This window comes from Triturus cristatus, chromosome 1_2, assembly GCF_964204655.1.
Source record: "Triturus cristatus chromosome 1_2, aTriCri1.1, whole genome shotgun sequence".
In the NCBI taxonomy this organism is placed as follows: domain Eukaryota; kingdom Metazoa; phylum Chordata; class Amphibia; order Caudata; family Salamandridae; genus Triturus; species Triturus cristatus.
Genome location: NC_140580.1, coordinates 664,428,304 through 664,448,295, shown reverse-complemented (window position 1 = coordinate 664,448,295; position 19,992 = coordinate 664,428,304). Strand labels below are relative to the sequence as shown.

General features: G+C 41.0%; 1 protein-coding gene across 2 annotated transcripts in view; it reads right to left on the bottom strand.

Moving 5' to 3' along the window:
* Positions 1-2,529: 2,529 nt before the first annotated feature.
* OGDHL (oxoglutarate dehydrogenase L) overlaps positions 2,530-19,992 on the bottom strand; it is a 713,311-nt gene continuing 695,848 nt past the window's right edge. For both annotated transcript variants that reach the window (XM_085608435.1, XM_085608426.1), the window contains 2 exons: positions 15,054-15,208; positions 2,530-11,007 (listed from right to left, as the gene is read on the bottom strand). In XM_085608435.1, the coding sequence (XP_085464561.1) occupies positions 10,884-11,007; positions 15,054-15,208 (279 nt within the window). In that variant the 3' untranslated portion in view covers positions 2,530-10,883. The remainder of the gene's footprint in view (positions 11,008-15,053; positions 15,209-19,992) is intronic.

The window sequence follows — 19,992 nt, the reverse complement described above, 5'->3', positions numbered from 1 at the left end:
AGGGTGCATTTGGTCCGACTATAACAGGCATCTCATCAATTGTTACCTGGCCAGTGATAACCAATCTAGGGAAATTTAAGGAACACATGAGCCAGAGGCCATGCTCCATTTGCCAATTAATATTATCAGGATCACAAAAATCTTGCTTGTGTTTTTTACTGATTCCATGGCGGACTGTTATTTATTTTCTTGAACTGGGTGCACAGTTGTTAAGAGACTGACATGCACTGTGCAGTGGCCGGAGTGTGTAAGTGCTTGGACCTGGCTCGTGGCTAGTGATCAATGGTAATTTAGCGTAGTGCAGCCTAGGAGGCCAGCCACTATTGGATTGGTGAATTCTCAGATTTACATGTAACAACTTTGCAAGAACTGAGCTGCTATGTAGTTTTCCAGGATGGTGATTGTCACAGCTTCCAACATGCTACACTACCAGCTGGCCGACATTTTGGGAGTCTTATTTGAGTCTGGAGTGATTTATTTTGCAACGGTTGAATTGAAAATTGGGCCTTGGGCTAGAGCCAGGATGCACTGTCTGAGTGACTGTGCGATTTACGAGTACCATTTTTATTCACTCATTCATCTGAAGAACTAGGTTGCCATGTTGCTGATTTCTAGTGCTTTTACCCTTCAGTCCCACTTTCTTTGAATCAACAGTGAATGAGTGAGTGAGTGAGTGTGTGTGTGTGTGTGTGTGTGTACATGTACTGGTTTTCTTCATAGCAAACCTATCTTCAGTAGGCTTTGAAAGTGCACATTATTTGCCTGACGTTTCTTGCTCTAAGGCATGAGTCTGCTCACCTGCTCCCATCTCTGGCTCTGACACTCCAGCCCAGTGCACATCAGTGCCAGCAGCATAGTGGAGGGAGGTGCAAGGCCCTATTGCTCTGATGGTAACAAGGAGCAGCATGGGCCAATATTAATCATTGGACTAGGAAACTGCACACCCCGGAGTAGGCAAATGTGGTATAAAGTTTTGAATGTTTTCTTGTTTATGTCTGGAGGTTCTTGAATCTGCGTTTTTTTCCACAATGTTGTGCAATAGGAACTAATGCCCTATTTTTAACACCAACTCCTGGTGTGAGCAAACATATTATGTTTATGAATATTTACACCCAAAAGTAGAACCACTTGAGCCAACTGTATGCTCTTCCTCACGATCTAGATTCTAAGGAATCACCACCATTTTCACTTCTCTCTACCAGCTACACCCAAGAGGGAATCAAAATGGGTTCCATAACTGCAGCTAACCCATTTTCAGATAAAGGGGCACATGCATCAAGCTAATTACCGGTCGCAAACAGGCCGATTCGCAGAATTGGCCCTTTTGCGAACTGTAATTAGCCTTTTGGGATGCATCAAGCCCAAAGCAATTCACAAAATAAGTAATCAAAAAATTTGTGATTACCTATTTTGTGACTATAGTTAGGGAATCGTAATTTGCGATTCCTTAAATGCAATGCAAGAAGCATTCTCAGAATGCAACTTTGCATTAAGAAATTGCAAATTACCATACACTTCAAGTTTATGGTAATTTGCAATTCCTTAGAAAAATGCACAAATTTGCATTTTTCTAAGTTCCACATGACAATTTTGGGGGTGCATTGGGGTAGCCTTTTGGCCCCCTTGAAATTGCATTCGCAATTTGCAATTACCTATTTGGTAATCGCAAACTGCGAATGGTTTCCCATTCATTCCTATTGGCCTCTAGGCCCATAGGAATCAATGGGAAAGCGTTTCCTAATAGAGAATCGCAATGTGCAATTCACTATTGGGAAATGTGTAGGAATCGCTATTTTTTAGCGAAATCTACATGCATAGGCAATTGCGATTCCTTAATCGCTATTAAGGAATTGCAATTGCTTAGCCTGATGCATGTGCCCCTAAGTGTTGTAGCTAAGAACCCCCCTGAACACTGAATCATGTTTAAAATAAGCCTAGTTTACTACAAGGCAAGGATCTCACCTTAGATCAGCTAGAATGTATGCCTGATTTAGCAGACTGGTACCCCGCCAAACAGATCCAGGACTTTGAGTGTGGATGCTGTTGTGTTGGGACTTCTTCCTTGAGGAAGTGGTATTCCCACAGCATGCTGCCTCGTGCCCCTTTAAATGCCATTCACTCAAGCCCCCCATGTGCTCGTGGTAAAAAAGGTGAAAGGAAATGAGATTTTAGCAAGGAAGCAAACCACCTTCAACCTGACCCATACACCGGAAGTGTGCGCATGATGCTGACCCATCTTTCTTACAGTGTTCTAACATGCAGTAGCGTGATCTCCATGCACTCCTTTGGTTCTCAGTCATCCGAGGAAAGTCTTCCAGTGACCACGCCGTTGCACTTTATTTTACTTTCCCTGGATGACGTTAAGTGAATTAATCATACAGAATTTCCCCATTTATTCACCTCCCTGGAATGCTGATCTGGCAGAGGAATCAGAAACAAGAGAAATGTCAATTTTCACTGTGGATGTGATGCTAATGCACATCCTCAAAGGAGCATCTGTCAAAAATGCGCTCATAAAGAAATCAAAAAACATCTCTCAGCTTTATTGTTTTATGCTCTTGGGTACCACAACATTCTGACAGAATGCCCTGTGAGTGTGATTAGCCTTTAGAAGACAGGATCAGAACAAACTTTTGTTACTGCTCTTGAACAAATACTGGTGGCATAGTGTGGGCACTCATGGGAACTCAGAACCTGCAACGCTTTAAACAAAACAATAGTTATTCACATACAATCTCACAGCTAAATTACAGACCTTGGAGCAGAGGGACCTACGTTTTGGCTTCATCACTACACCGAAACACTTTTCCTTGAATTTTATTGATGTTTGTAAAGATACAGCATCAAAACGAACACGTTTAACAACCCACGCCTGCTGGTAAACTTAAAAAAGGTAATCTGATGTTATCTCAGTATACGAAGAAAAATATATGTCTGGAGAGGTATGTACCAAAAGTTTCTAAATATTGCTTCAATATAGTAGCAAAACAGTGATGTATGGTCTATGCCAGTACTGTGCGTGCACAAAGCATCACTGAATTAGTGGTAAATCAATAAACCATTTCCTCTCACTAAAATGTCTTCACAGTCACTAAAGCTGAATCTGAAAACATTTTACATAGAAATTGTTAGTCACACCAACAAAAGACGTTTTTCATTTGAGTATATGAATAAAATTAACACACTAGGGAATCTTATCAGGTTTCAATTAAGTACATTGTGCTTTTTATTAAACTTAGATAACACACTTTCCTCGAGGTTTAAATTTTAGTAATATTTCATACCACTTGTTAATACTGGGATAGACACATTTTGTTTTTCTAACTTTTCTACCATGGTTACAGAAAATAAAACAGAATTGGTAATAAACTCACCTAACATTGCCTCAAAAGTAAAACCGTTAAATACAACCTGGAGTGAAAAGTAGAATTTACAATTACTTTTGCTCTTAAAAAAGTGGTAACACTTTATCTCTGACCGAAACAGTGTCGTCAGACAGGGCCCCATTTGATTTACTTTCAGCTCAGGCTGGGGTACAGGTCAAATGATAACACTATTGAAGGTGACTGAAACAGAAGATGACCAATCACCTAACTATTTAACAGGCACAATGGTAGTTGCAATGGAGCCTTCAACCCTGTGTTACATTTGCAAATTATTCACATTGCAAGACAATCTTGGGAAATATTACCTGCTCTTCATGCGAATAAACATATCTAAGGACTTCTAGAGCTTGTAGGACTAGTACGGCGCGATGGGGAGTGATTGATAACAAGACTCGCTCAAAGTCAATAACTTGTTCTTATCCTACGTCACAGCCACTCTTACTCTAAACTTATTGTAAGGTTAACAAGTGAACAGAAACCTACGAGGGAAGGTAGTGAAGTGAAAACCCCATATATGTATTGGCCACATATAATTTCAGTATAACTTTGTCAAACTGTACATCTACTCTCGACCCAATGACTATGACATAAAGGGTCTTTTAGAGTTTGGATGGGACAACTGGTAATAGGGATTCCTCTGTCAAATTTGTGGCAGCTCCTGTCTCCTTTAAAAGAGTGGGAGCTCATGTAGAACCATCAAAGGGCCTGCCAGTAGTCAGTCAAAGGGGGCAACCAGTTCGCTACAAGGTTGCCACCTTTCATGCAATAGGATGTCCTACAAATTTCGGGGTTTTACTAATACATATTTCACTGACTGGATTCATCATACAAGGAACAGTAGTTCTGTGAAGGGAAAAAAGACAATGGCCCTCAAACAGAGAGAAAACCCCCCTTGTGTTCCGCCATTTTCCTTTTCAGAAATAAACCCAAACTTAGGAGGTTTCTTTTTGAAAAGCTAAGATGCATTTCGAGTGGTCTGGGTAGCCTTGTAAGTTGTGTCAAAGTGAATCAGCTGCATCAGCAGATGCACTTTTGTTACAGAGGTCCCCGCCACGAAGGCAAGGATCGCAAGGAAAAACTTGTGGTCTTGTGCTGGGGAGAGGCAGATTCAAGGACCCTAATGACCAGGTGGCTGGCTGGACGGCTAGAGGGATGGCCTTCCACCAAATGTTAACTGACCCCCACAGTGTTTACAAAAAAGAAGGAGTAGTAGCTAAAGTGGCTGTCTTGACTCTAGACGAAACTGATGCTTAATAGTAACTCATGATAATCTGGCATTGGCTGTCTGAGCATAGATAATGTGTCTATAATTAAATCCTCCCACCTCAAATATTTTGCAGCACTGAAAGATGAAAAGATTCCAACACGCAAACAAATCTTTGGGAATCTCATTTCTAAAGGCAGTGCCGCCATTAGGGACAAACATTTTATTTTATGATCTGGAAGGAGTTGTGCAGCCTCAAGAGAACCTGGGAGTCCTCTGGATATCAAGAGTATCATCTCTAAACACAAAGAAGGGTTTTAAAAAAACGAATTTAGGAAGGATTTTTTATAATTCATATCAAATTCTCGGAGGAAAGTCAACAAAAAAAGAATGATCGTGGAACATTTCTTAGAAAAGTAAACCAATCTAACTAAAAGTAACACTCTTCCATTTCACTAGCCTTACAAAAAATTGAAAGCCATTTGCTTCCAGCACTTAGGATCCAAACGTGTTATAACATTTAAATCCCAAATTAGATTGGGTCACCAAAACCAGAGGTGTGTAGAGGGGAGGGAGTTAGTATGAGTATCTAATCAAAATGTATTTCCACAGCGTGCTACTGCAGGGAGAAATGCTACAATACAGTGTACTACAGATGCCAAATAGTGCTGGACCGGCACTATTCAAACTGGATGTCGGATAAAACTGGAATAGAAACAAAAAATCAAGGCATAGCCAACTGTGCAAAGGCATAGGCTAATATTTTCTAATGTTTGGGTAGCTTGACATACGCCATTCACTAATGTATTGGTGCCTCTGTTCCACCGTATTACTTCAGTGTTATAATGCGCCAACTCAAATGCCGTTAGTTTCCAGTGAACTAAGCATATACTTCAGAGACTGAGAAAAAGGGTGTAACACCTCACCTCCCAGCAGAAATTGGAGACCAAAGAATCACTCATGAGGAAAATAAGAGAGGTCCTACTTGAAGCTCCGAGAGATTTGAGAGCCAAAATCTGTTGAACTATCACAATCAATTGGCAGCCTTAGTTTCTCTTTGCCTTGGGTACCAACTTCAAAACAATAAGAACTGGATGGAAGCTTGCAGGAATTTTATCTCCAACTGTATTAACAAAGCAAACTTTTGTTGGGTTTCCCTATGACCATATGCCTCTAAACTATGTGAGCAGGATGCAGGGAAATAACTACAGCATTTTGTAGAATCACATTTCCTCTTGGATTCTTACCTGGTTGTGTTTCGTCCAGGGCTAAAGACAGAATGGGAAGTGATTACCTTACAGAAAGAGCTATGCATGATAATGGACACTAGCGGTGGCAGGATACTGCTCGGATTAGATCTACTGACAGCTTTAGTCGGCCAGCAAAGTGGACCCTTACACCTCATCCTTCAGACAGGGCCCATGGGGCGGAGGGAGACCCTCTCAGGATTCTGGTCTCTCTTTTGATTTTCAGTTTCTATCTGTCTCCTATTGCTCATCAGCATACACAGAATGAGTTTTTCGTTCATGTATGCAGATGATACCCAGTAATAGATGAATACACGTACAAGAGAAAAAACGTGTCTTGTGAAGCCTTCACATGTGTATCAGACAGCATCTCTTGGTAAATGGACCAACATTGACTTAAACTGAACTGCTATAAATGGAAAATCCCTTTATCCATGATAAGGACAACACCTGGTATGGCAACCACTTGCTGGCTACTTTAGACTGCAGTCCCCCTCCAGCAAATGTTGCCCACATTGAATCAAATCTGCAGTGTCCAAAACCTGTTTTTGCTACCTACATTCCCGTCAAGGGATTCTCTTATGTTTATATTTTATTCATAAGATTACGATACAGAGTGCGTTCATCTACTTGCATGATGATATATGCAGCTCACTTTATCCTGAGCTTCCTAATTAATCTCTACATTGGTTACAACACGTTCAGAACACTTCTGCATTTAAGGTTTTTGGCCTAAAACAGCTGATTTTGTTTCAGTTCGGATCTTTCAATTCCCCTTGATATTAGGGAAGAAAAGATTCCATTTCAAGGATCTTTGCCTGTTGCACCACATTTTCTTCTCTTTGGACCATCTGTCCTTGGTAAATATTTTCAGCTATATCACCCTCGTCAGTACCCTCAAACCGCCTCAAAATTTCTGCTTGCAGTTCCAAAAGGTAAGTAAGTCATAAGGGGTGGAATTTTCTTTTTAAATTGCTGGCATCTATTGTTTAGAATTCTCTTTTGATCAAAGTGAATCTAATTTTCTAGTTTGCAGAAAGCAATGAATACCTGTCTTGCTAACAAACTGCTGTAAAAAAATGTGTTCTCTGGCATAGGGTAACAGATGTTCAGATCATATATTGCACTGAGACCCTTCATCAAGGGTGTGCACTTTGCTTTTCTGAAATATCTTTTAAAGGAGGATAAAATGCATTTCTCAAGTAGTAGTGGTCGTCACCTAACCACAAAGTGTAACACACAGAAAGATTTGACCGCCACTGACCTAATCCTGTATTGTGTCAAAACCTTGATGGCCAGGTAGGGCATCTCAGTGCGGCCTGTATGTTTACTGTTATTCGCAGTATAAGCCTCTGGATGCCATGTATAGATACTCCTAGGTCGAGCTAAACAATACAATGCCAATTACACAGTATCGCCCAGTCTTCCCACTAACTCACTAAATAAAACGGAGGTTACGGCTTTAATTGAAAGGAGACTATTGCTCCTCACCAGACTGTAGCCACTGAGAAAATTATATGTGCTTTTTTGAATGAAAGATGGTGCCACATTTAGGTAATTTTTCAAAGTGAGGACTGTGGCGGATGATGACAAGTAATGTATGTTACTGACTGGAGGAGGATTTGAGCATGGCATTAGATTTACTAGCAAGAATCCTGTGTGCGCTAGGTTCCCGCCATACCTTTGCAGTTACATCTAAAACGGCCACTATTAGTGTGGTATGATACATGTATTATGCCTTGTTGGGCAGATTCGCTGCCAGACACATATCTTTGTAGAAAAAGAACGTTTTTTCTGTTTTTTTAAAATGGTGTTTAGTTCTTTCTGGTCTTGGCATATAATCACATTTTCTATTAGTGCCTGAAAGTGCTGAATCTTGCTGAGTAATCTTCCCCAACTGCCTCATCAGAATGTGTGTCAGTGTCCTGGGTCCAGAGTTGCCAGAAGAAGACTGTACATTGTGTACAAGCGGTGCATACACTTCATGGCAGAAGGGAGTCAGATAGTCAGACAGCATCGGTGTCTGATGATGGTGAATTGGGGAGACATTTTTGTAAATCAGCTCATCAAATAAATATCTTTAAGAGGAGCTTCATAATCACTGTCAATGCCACAGAAAGTCTTGGAGGGCTTTATCCTTGGGCCACGGGCACAAAGATTTCCAGACCATGCATGAATCTAGCTCCATGCGAAGGCTCACACCTTGGAAGGTGAGATACCCCGGCGTGTTTGGCTTTATGTCCAAAGTGATGTATAACTGTTTGTATTGGTAGGATATAGCCATTGAAGAAGCAATGAAGCATGTCATAAAAACAGCAAGGAGTCTAGGAGCCTGCATCCTTTAAAATCTCGGAGATTCACGATTTGTGGAGTCTTTCATGTGAGGCACCTTGAGAGCCTAAAAATGACTTCAATCCAGGACAGAAAGGTGTAACAAGCGGAGAGAAAGCCGCAGATGGACAGCATGCCATCATGTCAACCACTAATTCTCTACACACAGTCTTGAAGCGACCATGCACGACCATGCACTCTTCCCTTCCTCAGGGACTAGATGGCCAATCGTCGTGTGAATAAGTAAAGGCCAGGAACACTGGGTACAAAACTCAGTTCAGTGTGTAATGGGGTAGAGCCCCCACAAACATTTATTTGACCTAGCAAGGCTTGTGTGTCTCCACTACCAAACATTGGGGGCTGCTTTATTGCTACTGCCCTTTGTTGGCTTCAAAAACTATGTACTTTTGTGGGAACTGATCTCTCTTGCTTTCTACTGTTTGAGCTGGTAAGCTACAAGATGCTGATGGCTGTGCGCCATGGACCCTCGTTATCTGGTGAAGAGTGTCTGCTTATGTGTGGAGCAAGTTCTCTCAGTATTACCCAGCTACGTGCTCTTGCTGTGATTGGTAAAGGGACAGATGGCAGAAAGAGAGTGAGAATGAACCTTAAGCCAATTGCTAGTGTTAAGCTGTTTTAACACGTTGGGGGCACACCTGCGGCAGGACAGGAGACACTCACACCAAGGTCCTTGGTGTTAGGCTGACCCCCAACATGTGCGCTATCAATTCAATGGAGTGATCTCTTGTGCAAAACACTCTCTAACTGCGAATGCTCTTCCCTGATATGGAAGTGCCAGCTATGAAGCCGCTGGGAAACTAAATCTTTGATGTTCGAATTGAAAGTCAATTAGATATGCAGCGAGTGCAAATGGGGTGGTTAAAACCCAGATCGTGTCAGCGCAACCTATGAAGAGCAGACTTTCAATAATACAACTGGCAGAACAAGCATTCTTCAAAATGATACTGTGTCCACAACCACTGCTTGAGGGAATCAGTGGGATTAAGAAAATCATGCTGGCCATAGAATATTGAGTTAAAAAAGAAACAGCGCTATGTGACTGGGAATTGGTGAGCCCCCTGCAGGAAAATCTATTCTTCACAAGCAGAGAAATTAAATGAGCTTGAGATTTCATGTAGAGTAAAGGGTGGCAAGATGATGGAGGACTTGAACATTCAAGACCTCCAAAGTGTTCTTTTTTAATTGATGAACGGAAACAATTCCCTAGTACTCTTGTTGGCCACAGGGATGTTCCAATAGCTGGCTGACTGACTGCTGCAAGCATTCTGATGCAGGATGGAACAAACTGACCAAGCACAATGGCCCTAGATTCTGTTACTATTTCAGAGCGTTTGGCCAGGCCTAAAAGGGAACTCAGATCCGAGTCAGATGTTACGAGAAGAAGACATACTTTTCTTTCTTTAGCCAAACGTTTACATGCATCAACAGCCGGAGAGAAGAAGTCGGACTACAGGATAAGTGTAGACTGGATTTCTTCCATCAAGGCAAGCCATTTAGTTACACATTTTTGCAAATTGTCTAATGATACAATATTGCACCACATAAGTTAATCTCTCCCTTGCTTCCTTCTCCACTTCTTGTCTAACTGCCTCACCCAACCTGGCAGATTCAAAGAATAAATGCTGCATTATCATAATGTCAATGAAGGAGTCTGACCTTAATACTAATACACGGCTTTCTATTTCCATAGTCTTAGCATACTCTGAAAGGTTTCGAACGGAAACAAAGATATAAGTGGCTTCGACTCAAAACTCCAATACAGAATAAAAGAAAAGAAAAAACTACAGTATACAGAATTGTCACACTCAAAATGTCCCATTCCTACTTTTGCAAATATTAGGCAATACTTGCGTCATTAAAGCAAAAGCTAGTCTCTGCTGCTTTTTCATGAACATGTTTCCAACAAAGGAAGAGTAAATGACAGCTGTAAAGCAAAAAACTGGCAAAGAAAACATCAATATGGCAGACTGAGGATTGCAACTTTCAATCACGTTTTAAGGAAAATGGGAAAAGGAGGAACAGCCGTTCTAGAGTTGGTGAACTAATCACCAGACTTTGTTTACCAATGTAGTTGGTTTAATCAGTGTAGTAGGAATACAAATTCAAAACTCGATCACTTAGGTCTTGAAAAAGAATTGGACCAAGGCACCAACAAATGTTATGTCCCTCAAGAACCCCTGAATGTACAAGGAATGCTTATCCTGGCCTTGACGCTTTGGTGACTTGCACTTTAAATTTAAGGAACTTTGTGAATTTGATTCGATTGAAATGTTACACTCAAATTCTACAGTTTTGAACAAAATACATAATAAACTTGTTGTAAATTGCTGAAAGAGTCTCCACTGCTACTATAATATATTTAATGAATGAAGTTCCATGGCGCAGCACTTCTAAACTGCAATTTAAATCTGATTCAATAACCAAATTTATCAACACCCCCAGGTGTAGATTATTCTAGTGGAAAAAAGGATTCTTGCCCAAAATCTGCACAAAACACGAATAACAAAAAGTGCGTGCTACAAAATCCAACATTTCTTTCTTACATTAATTCAAAAACAATTTCCTCCAATGGCCCTGTCTTCTATCGCCTGATAGTCCCTACTGTAATGTTGCCTCGTTTTAAGATGTATTTCGCAAGGGAAAATAATGTGCCTTGAAGTTTATGCGCCTTGAAGTTGTGCTTTGGTCTGGATACTAAAATTTCTTTCCATGGAATGACTCAAGGTTGAAGGATGTGGTGAGTAGTCTCTTCAGCTCTAGGTTGTGAGTATTCTTGTTGCCGGTGGCAGGAGCAGCGGCTGGGTCACGACCAACATACCTGAATGAACACAAGGAAAAGTGAGTGGGATGGAACATTATTAAATCCAACATGCAAAGCAGTGGCATCTCCAGTCAGAGAGTTTTAATGATGGGAATTTAGTTCAAAATCAGTATGCTTGTGTTCAACATTAAGATGTCCACAATAACCTGTTTCATTAGAGAATTAATCCACCATTTTCTATGCAAATAAAAATTAATTAGAATGAGTATCAATTGGATACACAGTCACCGAATAAAAATCCACTAAACAGTCTATTATTCAAAGAACAACTACCCAGAATTTGAATAAATTGCAGGTTTTGATTGCAACTGTGTAATTAAATGATGTGACTTGGGAAAATTTTAGTGGCAAAGAATTTCCCAAGTCACATAATTTAGTTAGACCTTTGCAATCAAAACCTGCAGTTTATTAGGATTCACCAGTTAGCAGTGGGCAATGTGGCAGTAACACGTTTGAAATCCAGTCATATAATGTCTATCCATTCACTATTCTGTCCTCAGCTAGGAAAACAATAAATGCCTCATCTCTAACTAAGGTAAAATTCAACACCTTGTTGTCACATAAGAAGCTGTCTGATAACCTAGAAACAGCAAAAGTTGTTATCCTTAAATCATTGTATAACAACTAAGCTGTTCCATTGATACACATATTAGTAATGCATTTCAATTTACAATACCAGCCCAATATTTCAAAAACTGGGGCAGGTGAAAGAGCTGAATGAACAGATGGATATCTAAACAGGATCAATTCAGCATCGGCTCACTAAAATGAGCACACAGATGTCGAATCACAGGCTTTTCCATGCGACATGGATTTTGATTTGCAAAGTCCATCCTAATTTGTCAGCAGGAAGGCAGGAGGAACAACTCCCATATTACAAAAGCTGCACATAACCCAGTAAGCAAGCTGACAGCAGCAATAAGAAAAAATGCTTGATGTTCACATGGTCAGAAAGACACATTATTGCTCTAGTCCAATGTCTAAACTCTACCCATAAATTCTCATTCATACTACTAGCCACAATTAAAACAAACAAAGGCAAAGTCATTATGTCTTGCTTTACCAGTGTGTTTCTATTAGCTGCATGCAAACCAAAGGGTCATGGCACATGCATATGCATGGGAACGCATGTCTGGCAAATTTGTAATGGGTTTTCTATCAAAGAACCCCATTCCAAGACAGGTACAGTTACGCGGGAAAAAGTCATGGCTCATGTACATGTTTTGATGTGTAGCACACATATGTCACGATGCATGGCAGATATGTTTAATTTACAGCTGTAACATGAGGGATGCCCATATGGGAACAGTCAATCAAAAATAATAAAAATAAAAAGCAGAAAAAAGCGAAAGCAAAGTGCATGCAAGCACAAAAGCAGGAAGAGAGTGACCCGGTGGTAATTTGCAGCTAATAAACACCAAAAGCCAAAGGAAATGATGGACGGAGTGTTGAACATTGCAAGCACTCACCCCCAGTCAACTGATCTGGGTTTAATCCATCACCATTCTTTAGCCCACTCTGCCACCCCAGTTCAGACATGGCCATATGCAAATCAGTCTGACCCTGTGCCTCATGGGAACAGTCCAGCCCGAACTGCCAAGCCATGTCTTCCCTGGACCGGAAACAAGCTTCCTAGGACCGGTTTCTGACATTTCAGCCGTCTTCAGCCAGGCTTGCTTGAATCCAGTGGCAAAGTGAGCAAGGGACTCACGTCTGAGCATACCCTGCCAACTTATGGCGAACAAAGCAAAAGCCAAAGGAAATGCTGGACGGAGTGTTGAACATTGCAAGCACTCACCCCCAGTCAACTGATCTGGGTTTAATCCATCACCATTCTTTAGCCCACTCTGCCACCCCAGTTCAGACATGGCCATATGCAAATCAGTCTGACCCTGTGCCTCATGGGAACAGTCCAGCCCGAACTGCCAAGCCATGTCTTCCCTGGACCGGAAACAAGCTTCCTAGGACCGGTTTCTGGCATTTCAGCCATCTTCAACCAGGCTTGCTTGAATCCAGTGGCAAAGTGAACACGGGACTCACGTCTGAGCATACCCTGCCAACTTTTGGCGAACAAAGCAAAAGCCAAAGGAAATGATGGACGGAGTGTTGAACATTGCAAGCACTCACCCCCAGTCAACTGATCTGGGTTTAATCCATCACCATTCTTTAGCCCACTCTGCCACCCCAGATCAGACATGGCCATATGCAAATCAGTCTGACCCTGTGCCTCATGGGAACAGTCCAGCCCGAACTGCCAAGCCATGTCTTCCCTGGACCGGAAACAAGCTTCCTATGACCGGTTTCTGGCATTTCAGCCATCTTCAGCCAGGCTTGCTTGAATCCAGTGGCAAAGTGAGCAAGGGACTCACGTCTGAGCATACCCTGCCAACTTATGGCGAACAAAGCAAAAGCCAAAGGAAATGATGGACGGAGTGTTGAACATTGCAAGCACTCACCCCCAGTCAACTGATCTGGGTATAATCTGGTTTAGCTAATAAACACCCTCATAAAAAAAGAAAATAATATTGAAACCTGAAAGCAGGATGGAAAGTGGGATAGGGAAGCATCAAGGAGCAGGGGCGAGGAGTAAAAAGGTTTGCGGGTAAGAAAGGTGGGTGGCACAAGATCAAGCAGGGGAGAGACCAAGGAAGCACAAGGCGCTCCTATGCAGTGCTAAGTGCAATTTTTTCTTTTTTTTTTAAAGAATCCCTTTGAGTTATCCAATCTGAACACTGTGAGATAGAGATGACCTAGGGGGGGAAAACACGATTAGGGAGGAACGCTGTGTGATTGAGGGCAAAAACCTAAGAGAGACAACAAAGCCATCCGCTCATGAGTAAGGGGCTGACCAAAAACCCACATTAAAAATATTATGTAGAGGAAACAATGGGTCTACCAACAGATCTATTGTTTCCAATATATCCAATATCTAAATATGTTTCTAATACATCTTATGATCTAATGTCTGTAGCGGAGACTTAAAAAAGCTTCAGAAAATAAGCATCCTCACAATACCAAAAGGACACTTTCCCCAATCTGTAAGAACACATAGAACTTTTAAAATCTGGTCCTTCTTTTACAACGCAATAAATACATAACCATTGTGGGGCAAAATAACGTAATATCAGCTGCTAAAAATAAAACAATGTCTACTACACATTATAGTCATTCCAGCATCAGGAGTTCTATACATCCTTAACACTTGAAACTGCTAGATGTGATTTCTATTAAATCTCGTCTCCTCTTTGTGCCTATGAACATTATAGAATTGTCAATACTTTTGTTTATTCTCTTTGGAATATAATAATGTCTTTCTGGAGGCTTGTGTTTGCAGCCAATGAACGTCTCTGCAACATTCATTGGCTTTAATGTTTTCTCCAATTGCACCAACAAATGCACATCATCAGACCGACCTATATGATGTACCAGAAACAAACATTTATCCTATAAAAAGAATACACCACAAGAAATAAAATGGAGTATTTTATGGCGAACCTAGCAGGTCAGGGAGAAAGAAAACTCGAATAGGAGATAGATAAGGAAGCTATCAGACACAGACACTCTCAAAATGTATACTCAGTCTTTTCCAGAAGTCTAATAGTACATGTAAACAACTAATTGAATTACTATTTGAGATAAACTGTGGCCTCGTATATTCATAGGCATGCCAAGGTTTAGTTAGACAACATGCAATAAAAAGGACTCGTTTAGCGAATTATACTTGGCAATGTTTTTTTCTATGGCTCCTTCTTAACCTTTTTGTCCCAGATTATATTTCCATGCACACAACCCCCCAAAAAACCCTGTCTTTCAGTGGTCCCAAAATAAAAGTTTTCATTGTTCAGTGTCATTGTGTGTGATTCAGGATACTGTTGAACTGCCAGTGAATACTCAGGAGAAGTCTATGAAACCTAGGTACACAAATCTCACATGTTCAAAGACTCATTCCCCCTATGTTACAAAAGTGGCACTTGACCTTTGTTTTTAACATTTATATTCTGTTCCCGCCCTCCCCAAATACCAATCGCTCGACGGTGTAATACCATATGGGGCGAGTGTGGTTGACAAGGGCGAGGAAGCGAGGCTTGATGTAGTCATAGTATCCCATGTTCTTGTGTTCTTCCTGGCACCACACCAGATCTGCTTCAGGGTATTTCTCTACCTCCTTCTTTACCAGATCATAGGGGAAAGGGGAGATCTGAAAAGAGAGACAACATTTATTACATCCACTTCTAACTGAACTAGAATATAGTCTTAGATTAGCCGGAAGCATCTGTTTAATACAGTAAGACACCTCTTTCTAAACTAATGGTTTTGGAGTTCCATGCTCCCTATAACTATGAAAGCTGTGCTTGCTTTCCTGCAGTGGTTCTTAACCTTTTGACTTCTGTGAACCCCCACTTAATCTTTACAGGAATCCGGGGGACCCCACTGAATCATTCTTGGAATCCGGGTACCACCCTAAGTCGCTATTGAAATCTAGGGACGCAGGCCTCAGCAATTTCGCTGATTTGAACAGCAAAACAATACATAAAAATATGGAAATAAGCATTCATCACAAATAATGAAATAATGTATTTAATTTACAAACAAATATTAAAACATCCAAATTTTTATTTTCATGGGGAGGGTGGAGGTTTTCTAAATTCAATTGAGGACACTCATTCTCCATACTATATTCTGTTTGAAGCACTTGCAGTGCTCCAACGCATCAACCTGAGGACACCAACTGAATTTTTAGTCTCCAATTTCAAATTCCTCGACATTTACAGAACGTTTTAAAATGTTCTATTTTACATTTTGCCTACTTATTTATACACACTTTATTAAGATGTTAAAATTATTTTAGTTTTTAAGCAATAAGAGACTCACTGAGTAGGCGTCACGGGCCCAAGACCAGATCATGTCGGTACAGACATTTTGTAATCCACTGAAGTTTGGGCTGGGCAACTAGGGACTTAGGAACACCAGCCTCACCTAAACTGGACTTGCCTCCCAGCTCTAATGGCTTAAGCCCCAAAGTTAGCAATAACATCTTCAAATTATCTAACGCACAATAGCTTTTCTGTAGGTGTCTTCAGCTATACTAGTCATGCTCCGCACATGTTCGATGCAGAAGGGGTACCTGGCATAAACATGGATTTGTTGCTTGTGCACTAAGTTTTAAAATGTTCCAGAAATAAGGTGAAGGTCATAAGTACTTGGTTTGCATGTAATGTCAGCAATTACCAACATGTTTCATGTTGATCAATGCAATTAATGAAATGTGTTTGAGAGGTGTGATATGGAGACTCTGCATTGTTTAATATCATAACTGATAACAGCGCTGGGGTGGCAATCAATTAAGCAATTTAGGATCAGTTTCTGATTGGTTGTTTTAATGGGAAGAGATCTGGCTTAAAGGGATCAGTGCGTGAAGAAGTTGTTTTGGCAATGAAGGGAAAAGAACACACTTTGGAAGAAATGATCATTCTTGCAAGGAGACTCTTTGCTCTTCGATGACCACTGATACTACAGGAAGAGAGATCATTTATCTTTAACCACAATGACATCACAGGAAGCGGTGTCACATGACCTTTAAGTCTGATGACATCAAAAGAAAGTGACATCAAATCAGCCGCAAAGAATACTACGTCAACATTGATAAAATAAATAGAAAGGGTCAGAAAAGCAGGTAGAAGTAACTTTAAACTACAGGCAGGCAGATCTCCCTGGTCATGCTGCTCTACTTTATGCATAATCCCCACATTCAACTAGTTTGTTTGTGTGGGAGTTCTTCGAGGTATCTAGGGCCCAACCTCTGCGACTCACTCCCCTCCTGGCCCGTGCCATATTAACACCCTTCTCTGCCTTTGCAAAGCCCTTAAAAACCACTTATTCTGGGAGACCGTTCAGTCTAGCGCTCCTCCAATGCACTCTTTATGCAGTAGAAACTGCCTGAGCAAGGATTTTCAATGGAGTTATCATTCTGCACTTATATTTAATCGCTGTTGCCGTTTCGTTTTTTGCAGGGTTGCAACAATAAGGCCTGCCAGGGATACAGTCATCATATACCAATGCGCAGCCATCACATGTCGAGTTACACTCTCAAATGGCAGCCTTGCATTATTTCTAGGCATAACAGCCATGCCCAGAAAAATTGATCATATGCCCCAGCATCGCTTAAAGCGTTGAACCAAAGTTCAAATTCAAAAATCAAAACCACAGAATTAAACACACAAAAGCTCTCAGCTTCCTAGGCACAGCCTCAAATGCTCAGGACCAACCCAGACATGCAATGACAGTCTCGTGATGAGATGCAGCTATATATGTGAAGGTATATCCTCAATCCTAGTACAACCTTCCTTGTGCAAATACAGACTTACGTTTACTGCAGCCCCCCCAGTGCACAGGCAGGTGGGGTAGACTTCACATGACCGGTGTAGACCAGTGACCTCTAATGTGTAGACATAGACACTAATGCCTGGCACAGTTGCAAAATATACAGGTATGCTTTCAAAGACCCAGTAACAGCCTCCCTACATGCAGACAGAGAAGTACAGTCCTTCAATTTGCAGGTATAGCCCGAATGTTCAGTGGAGTGTCTCCATGAACAGGTATCTAGTGCAAGCTCTCCATGGACATACAGGGCCTCAAATGTGTAATATCAACTCCCGAGCACAGGTATATTCTTGAATTTTCATTATGGCCTCCTCATGCACAGATCTTCCCTCAAATGCAAAATACAGCATTCCCATGCACACGTTTGTTTTCTAGTTTTCTGATGCCCAAGGGCTATTCCTCCCGTGCAGGTATAGTATCTCAGACCAACTGTAGGCTGCTTGTGCACAGGTTTATCCATAGCCATATACAACTATTGATTCAAATATCGAGTGCATGGTACACAAGCACACATATGGCCTTAAAAACCCAATGCAGACGCCAAAATCCTCAAGCTACTTGTGTAGAGGTAGGCCAGGTTTGTCTGCAACAAGGCACTTTGGCACTCCACTAGTTTCATTTGCAGGGCCTAAGTGTGGGTCAACAGGTGTAAACTAGAGAAGGTCAACTTGGTATACCTTATACCTTCTCATACTTATTCTGCCCGCTTTTGACATTATCTTTCACTGGCCAATACCCTCTAGTTTCACTCAAGTGGTGCCTACCTAAATTCTCACGGTCTTCAATAATCATCCTTTAGACAACAAATTCTGGAAAGGACTCTACCCTGAAAACGTAATCAAACCAAAAGTAGCGTTTATTTCAAACTATGCCACCGGAGATCATCAATCAGGAATCCATGTTACTCAACATGAGATCTGCATTAGCACTCATTTGTGATATTACTGACAGCATTACATCTCACAATCTAGATTTTCCATTCATTATATTGGAACCTGTTTTTTTCCCATCACGGTACCACCATTTGACTTTCTAATACCAGAGGGTTACACTCTTCTTCACAATGATATGCTCCACATAAATGGAGGAGACATAGCGATAATAATTGTGAAATATGAGATTCTTCATCTTTTTACTCATTTGAGATTCTTCGGGTATCCATTAGGTAAATTACCAAATCCTCAAATGCTCCCTCTATATAATACAACCTTCCTCGATCAATGAAACAATCACTCTAATACAATGATGAAACACTACTCAATCGCCATTCTTCAATGGGACCTCAATATCCCTTACAACATCAGCAAAATCACATTTCCATCAAAGCTGTAATAAATGTGTACTCTTGATGACCTTCCCCAACAACCTGTTAACAAAAGAAAACATAGCAAACAAAGGATGCTTGTTTCTGTTTCAGTGAAGACCTGGTTTGGCAGTTCGGGCTGGACTGTTCCCATGAGGCACAGGGTCAAGACTGATTTGCATATAGGTGGGTTTGAACTGAGGTGGCGAAGTGAGCTAAAGAATGATGAAGGATTCAACCCAGATCTGTGACTGGGGGTGAGTGTCTGAATAGGTTCAGCGCTCCGTCCACCATCTCCTTGTGTTTGCTTTGAACAAAATAAAACATATCAAAGTCCAGACCACGTTACAGTTTCAATCCAATCTACCCATGGAGATTGATAATAAAGGACAAAATCCTATAGAAATCCTGAGAAATGCGATAAAAGCCATCTCTACACATCAACTAATGCAATCATTTAAAGACTAAGCATAACTTCAAGCATTCCTCAATACGCTGAAAATCTTACTGTTAGAAACATGCCATACTTGACAGGATTGATACAATTGATCATCTCACACAAAATGTTCATTGGGGAGAAACCCTCTGTCCTGCGACATGTCAGATACATGAACGTCAGCAAAACAAGAACCACAAAAGTAGGAATGACCAGAAGAACAGGGAAGCACACCAAGCACAGAAATGTCAGTGAAGAATTCACACAGGTCTAGCTCCCCTCACTAAGTCCATCTATTTAATAAACAGATAAATGAGGCCTCAAAACATTCCAGAACACGGTTTTAAACTATCTAAAACTTTGTCAATCCAACTCAAAAGTTAATAATTGCAAGGTACCCATTTCCCCAGCCTTATCTTGAGGATGAATATGTTAAAGCCCTCTGGTTTCAGGAAAAAAGCTCCTTATACAATTTTACTTACAAGAGTACTGGCACTGCTCTTTTACTACGTACACAGTCACTTTGTTATGCCTTTGTCCATATGCCAGACTGCCTTGGCAGTTCCTACACTTCATTTGTGTTTCCTGTATATGCCCATTATCTGATGTCAGATTCATTTAGCTCATCCACCACATTATCATTCCACCTCCTCTCATTCTCTGTCAGCACTGTGAAAGATGGGCCACAAGCTACTAACATTGACATCTTTCTTCCATCCACTTAGATTCCTTCGTAGGGCTCTGGTTTTATTATCTCTTATTGTCAACACCAAATGCACTGTACTTTACCTAAGCCACTTATCATGTATTTCTGATAGGTATTTCTAACTGCATATTCCTCACATTTAGAATGTTACCCAGG